Source organism: Theobroma cacao, chromosome 5 (assembly GCF_000208745.1).
Source record: "Theobroma cacao cultivar B97-61/B2 chromosome 5, Criollo_cocoa_genome_V2, whole genome shotgun sequence".
Classification (NCBI taxonomy): domain Eukaryota; kingdom Viridiplantae; phylum Streptophyta; class Magnoliopsida; order Malvales; family Malvaceae; genus Theobroma; species Theobroma cacao.
In genome coordinates, this window is record NC_030854.1 from 4,738,210 (window position 1) to 4,746,309 (window position 8,100).

The 8,100-nt window shown below is 35.5% G+C and overlaps 2 protein-coding genes across 2 annotated transcripts; both read left to right on the forward strand.

The window, feature by feature from the left end:
• Positions 1,417 to 3,739, forward strand: LOC18598162 (fructose-bisphosphate aldolase cytoplasmic isozyme). Its single transcript, XM_007027565.2, has 3 exons — positions 1,417 to 1,571; positions 2,356 to 2,583; positions 2,674 to 3,739. The coding sequence occupies exons 1-3, from the start codon at positions 1,544 to 1,546 to the stop codon at positions 3,492 to 3,494; spliced, it is 1,077 nt and encodes a 358-aa protein (XP_007027627.1). The 5' UTR covers positions 1,417 to 1,543; the 3' UTR covers positions 3,495 to 3,739.
• LOC108661916 (probable S-adenosylmethionine-dependent methyltransferase At5g37970) lies at positions 5,371 to 7,227 on the forward strand. The gene is made up of 4 exons (XM_018120905.1): positions 5,371 to 5,382; positions 5,542 to 5,745; positions 5,833 to 5,892; positions 7,132 to 7,227. Exons 1-4 carry the CDS (start codon positions 5,371 to 5,373, stop codon positions 7,225 to 7,227), a joined length of 372 nt encoding a protein of 123 aa, XP_017976394.1.

Sequence of the window (8,100 nt, forward strand, 5' to 3'; positions counted from 1 at the left end):
ATAATGAAAATTCATAGTCCAAAAGTTACACTGTAATAGTCAAATGGAAGGAACGAGAGAATCATTTTTCTTGTTTTTGGTGTAAATAAATCGAATTATATCCATGGGTTAAAATGGAAAGTCATTAAATCTATGGAGGAAGTTTGTCAATCAAGTAATCCAAATAAATGTCAAAAATTGAATCCTTCTTGAATTTGAAACAATGTATATACTTTACAATTTGTACTTTTATAAGGAGAAATATAACCAGAAACATCTGACAATTCAATCAGAAAGCTGAAGATTGGAAAACCAAGGTAAGCATCGTTTGGCAACGCATTAAAGTGCTACTCATTTTTAAGATAATGAAAATTTGTGTTTGACACGAGTTTGTGCTCATAAAGAGCACGAAAAGTTACGAATAAAGCATGAAAAGAGAGGCAGGTGGCACACAAAGACACCATAAATTATTATGAAAGAAGAAAAAAGAAGGCAAAGAGGCACACCAGAACCAGGAGTGGGCGAGAAATACCGCCAAGCCCAACCTAATACTCTTTTTTGGAGAAAAAACCTCAACCTAATCCCCCGGTATTTGGTTTGGTTTTTTGGTTTCTTTTGTGCACGCGATCAATTTTTCATGTTCTAAACCAAACGCTGCCCCTAAAAGGCCTCTGTCCCCACATGACTTTGGTTGGGGCGTTTCTGGCACTTTCTCTCTTCTTTTAAAGTTTCGAGTGCTGGTCCTTCACCATTACCCCTACTTCACCCACCTATTTCGCCGCAGTTGTTTTGGAAAAACGCCTTTTGCTATGTGTATTCCCAATTTTGACCTTCCGTTAATATCTATGCTTGTGCCCAAAGGCAAATCCTCCCTCTAAAGATGACAAAGTTTCAGGATTTTCTTTCCTTCGAATGAAATAAATTCACTTTGTAATTGTCACAATTCTTTTTTTTATAATGTAAAAAAATATTGAAATATAATCCAAATTTTTGCATGAAAAGAAAAAGGAATATTCTCATCTGTTTCCTTATTGCTAGAAAATTCATATCATTCATCCTATAGTCCTTTCTATATGTGCCAATTATTTTATGATATAGTTTTCAATAATTCAATATCCCATAAGTTCAATCTCACCTATACATATTTTTTGCCGCAAATAAAAACTTCATAAATAATGAAATTTATGATTTTAAAGAGGGAAAAAACCAGCCCACGGACCAACCTCCAAGTGAAAGGTGAGGTGCACCAAATTTACCACGAGGCAAATGCAAAAGTAGTTGGGGGGCAAAAGAGTAAAAGGAAGATTAAAAAAACCAGCGACGAAAGAGATCCAACGGCGGAACACCGTTACTGAGAAAAAGAGGACAAAAGAAAAAGGCGACAATACGTAGCCCCTCACTGCCAAGTCTCTCACTTTCCATTCACTCTCCATTTTACCCTCTCCTTTCTCTTTTAAAAACCCTACGCTCAGTTTATTTCTTCCCTGTCTCTCTGTTTCTTTTTCGCTCTCCCTTTCCAAACAAAACTCTTGCTTACCTCTTCCCCTCAGCTTTCCTTTCAAACATGTCTTGCTTCATTAGCAAATACGCCGGTAATTCTCCTTCCCTTTCTTTTCGATGGTTTTTTTTTCTTCTTCGCGCTAATCTTATCTTTATGATCTTGATCTTTTCGATCGATCTTATTTTTTTTTGTCTGATCTGTTTTGACGTTTGATAGTTTGACGAGAAAGCTTCGATAGTTACTGTTTAATTAGTATAATTGATAAATAGATCTGGTCGGGGTTGGTGGGTTTTGCACTGTTTTGAAGCTTCTTCATTTTGATTTCTAGATTTATTCGGATCTTTGAAGATCCGACCCATTTTTCTTTTGATCGGATCTTCCGTGGGTATTAACGGATTTACATGTATTCTTCTCTTTGATCGAGAAAACGATAATAGGTTTCCTGATTATTAATTTATAAAATTAATTGCAATCCATTCAACTTGTATTTTCCTTCATTGTTATGATGTCTGAAAATCTAGATCTGCATGCATGTACTCATTTTTTTTTTTGGAAAATACTTGATTATTATTTCTTCAATCGTTTTTTCACCATTTCATATTTTGGAATATTTATTTTTTAAGTTGTAAATTTCATTATCAGTCCTTGACGTGCTTAAAGAAACAAGTTTATAACCCAATTTAATATAAGAAGATTGATGAAGTTGATAAAGATTATCATTCGCTTGGTTGCATTTCTGTTCAGATCTGAGATTACTGAACCTTATACATTCACCCTCGAGGGTACTTCAGTTTTTCCTATAGTTGGATCTCTGTTTCTCAACCTTTTTTATGTGAATTGGTGGCCTAATTTTTTTTTTATTAACAATCATGCAGAGGAGCTTGCTAAAAATGCTGCCTACATTGGCACCCCTGGAAAGGGTATCCTTGCTGCTGATGAATCTACCGGCACAATCGGCAAGCGTCTTTCAAGCATTAATGTAGAAAATGTTGAAGACAACAGGCGTGCTCTCCGTGAGCTCCTTTTCACCACTCCCGGTGCTCTTCAGTACCTCAGTGGTGTTATTCTCTTTGAGGAAACCCTCTACCAAAAAGCCTCTTCTGGTATTATCATATAACACCTGGTCGTGTTGTTTTTTCCTTCTAGTATGTATGGATTGTTGTTGATTTCTGATATTGATTTTTGATCTGCAGGCAAGCCTTTTGTTGAAATCTTGAAGGAAGGTGGAGTCCTTCCTGGCATCAAGGTCGACAAGGGTACCGTTGAGCTTAACGGAACCAATGGTGAGACATTCACCCAGGGTCTTGATGGCCTTGCCCAGCGTTGCCAGAAGTATTATGAAGCTGGTGCTCGCTTTGCTAAATGGCGTGCTGTGCTCAAGATTGCCGTTAACGAGCCAACTGAACTTGCTATCCAAGAAAATGCCAATGGTCTGGCCATGTATGCTGCCATCTGCCAGCAGTGTGGCCTCGTCCCCATTGTCGAACCTGAAATCCTTGTTGATGGGCCACATGATATTAAAAAGTGTGCTGAGGTGACAGAGCGTGTACTCGCCGCTTGCTACAAGGCTCTGAATGACCACCATGTCATGCTTGAGGGTACACTGTTGAAGCCTAACATGGTCACCCCTGGTTCTGAGTCCCCAAAAGTTGCTCCAGAGGTTATTGCCGAGTACACTGTCCGAGCCCTGCAGCGAACTGTCCCTGCTGCTGTCCCTGCTATTGTATTCTTGTCTGGTGGACAGAGTGAGGAGGAGGCTACCCTTAACTTGAATGCCATGAACAAGCTCAAGACCAAGAAGCCATGGTCACTCTCATTCTCATTTGGACGTGCCCTTCAACAGAGCACTCTCAAGGCTTGGGCTGGAAAGGAGGAGAATGTGAAGAAGGCACAAGCTGCTCTCCTTGTTAGGTGCAAGGCTAACTCCGAGGCCACTCTTGGTACCTACAAGGGTGATGCACAGCTTGGTGAGGGTGCCGCAGAGAGCCTCCATGTCAAGGACTACAAATACTAAGAATTTAGGGTTGTGGTCTATTATGTCATATGTTTTGCAGAGTAAATTGCGGTATGGATAGTAGGCTTTTAGGGCTTTTTGTCTTTTTGATTTCTGTCGCAACTCATCGAATTTAGGGGTGAAAATCAGACTAATAAGCATGGGGAGCCTTGTGCTCGTTGAGTGTTGATGGTTTTTGTTTATTTAAGTTTAAAACAAAATTCTCTGCGTTTATAATGGAGTTGATGACCGCATTTTGGCACAAACATGACTCGGCTCTCTATTAATTTCTGGCTTGCTAACTTGAACAGACGTGTGTCTTGATTCATTAAATCATAGTTCCTACATTTGAAGAAACTCGAAAGCAGTCTGGTTACTTCGAACTCTTAAGGGCCGTTGGGTCTTTGATTGAGAGCCAGTGGCTGGATTTTTCTACCACGGTAAAAGCTTAGTTGTTTTGTAGTTAAATTCACGAGGAACGTCAGATTGTTGCCGTATTTATCAAAGATTTTAAGGTAAAATATTCTTAATTGAAATTTTAAGTAGGTTTATAAATTTTTAAAATGAACGTTGTCTCAAAAATATAAAAATGTAAAAATTATAAAAAAATTAAAATGTTTTTTTATTAATTTAAAAATTATTATTGTATTAAAAAATAAAAAAAATAAAAATCACCAAGGAGAATACCCCAAGATGGGAGCACCGATTGGCCTCAAATTGCTGATCCCCTTTCTTGGGGAGTTGGGAGCACCCATCAGTAGTCTCTGTTTTTTATTTTTATTTAAAAATAACAATAATAATTTTTTAATTAATAAAAATATATAATAATAATTACTAAAAGATAAAATTATTATTTTAATATGATCATATCGTCAAATTAATGAAATTATTAATAATTGATTAATGATTGAATTTATGTGTCTAAGATATTTCTTTGAGATAAAATATTCATTTCAAAAATTAATAGATTTATTTAAAATTTTGATTAAAATTTAAATGAATGAGGTTTTTAACTCAAGATTTTAGTTAGGCCTTTCTTTGTATGAACGAAGTATAACCTTGGTTGTCTAGGGGCATTGAGATATCATTGGTCAAAGTATCCCACAAGTATATGTATTGTAATATTTTTTTCAATTAGCAATTTTACTTTATATTTGGTCAATTTAGTCCTTGTATTATGACATTTTGTGCAATTGTATCATTTTGTCTAATTCTGTTCAACTTTGATTGTTTATGTGAAGTTGAATGTCAATTTAGTCCTTATATTATGACATTTTTTTGCAATTGTCATTTTATCTAATTCTGTTTAAATTGATTGTTGACGTAAAGTTGAAGGTCAAATAATACCACCGTGATGTTAATGTGTTAAATAAAAAAATTCACATCATAAGAATCAAATTATATAAAATTATAAAGTATAAAGACTAAATTAAACAAAATTTTATACCATAGAAATTAAATTGCACAAAGCTCTATATTTGACTTAGATTGAATTTTTACTTCATAATCAGCAAGTGCACACATTCTATGTTCTATTGGGCATTTTGTACCTGTAAAAATTTGATCATAAAATACCTCTTTAGCCATGTCCAACAAGACAGCTTCCAATTCACATCCAATGTCCAACACATTCTATACCTTTTTACTTCATAATAGTTGTCATTCTCATATTTCGAAGTATGGATCTCCCATTTACATACAATGACTGCACATTTGCTCTCGCTCTGATTTTGTCATTTTTCTAGTAAAAGAATGCAAAATCTTCTCTATTAAGTACTAAAAAAAACAGCTTGGTAATGTGCAAAATCTTTAAAAATCTGATCCACAAAGAATAGAATGATAAGAAATACTAACCCCTTAATACTTGTTTAATGATTTAAAAATAGTAATATAAATTATGACGAAAAGTGTGTCCCTTTTTTTTTTTTTTAAAAAAAGCCCTTTTACAGAGAGTTGGAGTTGAGAATGCCTTAGTTTTGATCAATGAGGCAATTGCTGAGAAGCTTGATTTAGAGTAAATTAAAGTACCAATCTTATGGCACCAATAATCAAGACGATCTCGAATTAGGTGGTTTTCAATGACATTGTCTCAAATGATTTCAACACCCTATTTAAATCTCTTCCATCAGACAGGCAATACTTTGTAGCTGGTGTACCACGTCGCTTCCAAGGTCGCTTGTTCTTCAAAGCTTTTCTTCGTTTTGTTCACTCATCTTATGCACTTCTGTGGCTCCTTAACGCACCAAAGGAATTGATGGATAAGAACTCTCATGTCTTTAAATTAAGGAAGGATTTATTATAATAATTTTGCGAAAGAAGTAGGTGAGTCGTACTCAGCTCAATTTACCAAAATATTGAGCACTTTCTGGCTGCCAGGGCAGAAGAGCTGGTTGACGGTGGACTCATGGCTCTTGTCTTAGTATGTATTTCTGATGATGTTCATCCTTCACATCTACTACTATTGGAATTACTGATCTTTTGGAAGCTGTCTTTTTGGACATGGCTAAAGAGGTTTTTTCCGATCAAATTTTTATAAGTATAAAAAGCCTGATAGAATATAGAATGTCTGTATTTGCTAATTATGAAGTAAAAATTTAATTCAAGTTAAATATAGATCATTGTTCAATTTAGTTCATTAATTATAGAGTTTCGTTCAATTTAATTTGTATACTCTATAATTTTGTGTAATTTGATTCTTACTTGACATAAAAAATTGACATCACAAAAAAAAATTTTTTTCTCAATTTTTTTAAAGCCTGACACGTTATCAGCACATCAACATCATTAATGGTTAATTTAGATGGAGTTATACAAAAAACTCAATTGCACAAAATATCAAAATACATGATTAAATTAATCAACTTTAAAGTAGAGAGACTAAATTGATGAAATGTCATAATTTAAAGAGCTGTGGAGTAATTTAATCCATATCTTCTTAAACAACGGGCTTTATGTCTTTTATGGACGTGGGACCAATAAAGTTGATGATGGTTTAGACTGCCAGAAAAAGAAAACCAGAAAAAACATTGGTACTTTGTAACTAATTGAGTGTTGCAGTATGGGCCGGGATCAGCGATTATTTATAAGAATGGTAAACGTTGCATTATGGGCCGGGATCAATAATTATAGTAATGACTGAGTGCTACAATGTTTTATGCGGGCCAGAGCCTAATTATGGATTGGTCCAGCAACCCAGCATTGGTTTGGACCTCTGGCTGGCATGACCAACAATGACTGATTTTTGGAAACAAGCTTTTCTGTTCGGTAAGATTGCAATGATGCTTTCATCGTTTCATTCACAAAGCATCAACCTTTCTCATTTGATTGCCAAGTTCATCAACACTTTGATTCCCCTTTTTAAGTGCACTGGTTTTCCATGAATACAGTGACAACCAACATCCAGAAAAAAATTTGGAGTCCGTAGAAGAATTAAATTAATTAGATCCCATATTATTATTTCTTCAAATTTATGGTGTGGCCGTGTTCACTCTTCACTCAAACCTCTTTCTGGTCATTACCCAAGGATAAATTCTGCTCCAGGATTTTACCGAAATTTTCCTTCATTTCACATTGGCAGTCTCACTTCTTCATTTCTGTGACAGGTTATATTGGTCTCTTATATTCCATAGGATTGTGTTTTGTTGTACGATGTTTTCAGGATAACATATCTCCATCCCTTCAACTTCCCTGGAAGCACAACCAAAGCAAAGGCCCTGAGAACTCACTGGGAAGACATTGGAGCGTCGACTTGTAATTAATCATCAGGTTGTGATCATTATATATTCTTGTTTTAATTTTTTTTTTAATTTATGTACCAAAAACTAAACTGAAATAGGGACGCCAGTTGCAAGTATGCAAGTTTAAGTAGATGAGTTTGTTAAAATAAATTAATGAAGAGAGGTCAAGAATTATTCACACGTGAAACTGCTAAGCCCTAAAAGGGGCTTCTAGTATGGTGCTGCTTATTATATGGAAGATAAATCTTTTATAACTTGAATAAATTCGATCCTCTAATAAAATATTACTAAAGTGTTCAGATTTCTAGGAGTGGTGGGTTTGCTATTTCTGGCCAAAGATACACACAACTGGATGAAAAAGGCAGACCTCCCAATTTGGGGTAAAGCTTTGGGATGGCAGATTTTCAGTTAATTCCAGTAACCAGTCACATCAAATGGCATCACCAAAAAGTCTGATTTTGCTTGAACTTCATTTTGCCATTATTGTAACGTAATATCGTTTCCTTTGACTGCTAATCACTGGAAATGTCTCTATGCCTTGGGACAAGCAAGCTTTGGCTCAGGAATCAGGAAAGAGGGGGAAAAAAAGAAAAAGATGTAAATCATGTAAGATAAGGAGAAGAAGAAGAAGAAGGAAAAAAGGCTGATACAAGAATGCCACTGGTACTTTTCTTGCTGTGATAATGACAGCAATGTCTCTCCTTTCTTTGGTCCCTTCTGGTTGGGAAGCTTCTTTACTCTTTCCTAAGTACGTTTCCTGTCTGGAAGAAAAGAAAGACTACAATCGACGCATGTGTGGGAGATCATAATGGAGTTATGTACATGAGATTTATTTGCTGGCAAAAGTGAAAGCTTCCAGGGAAGGCAGCAATCCATCTCTTTCTATTCAT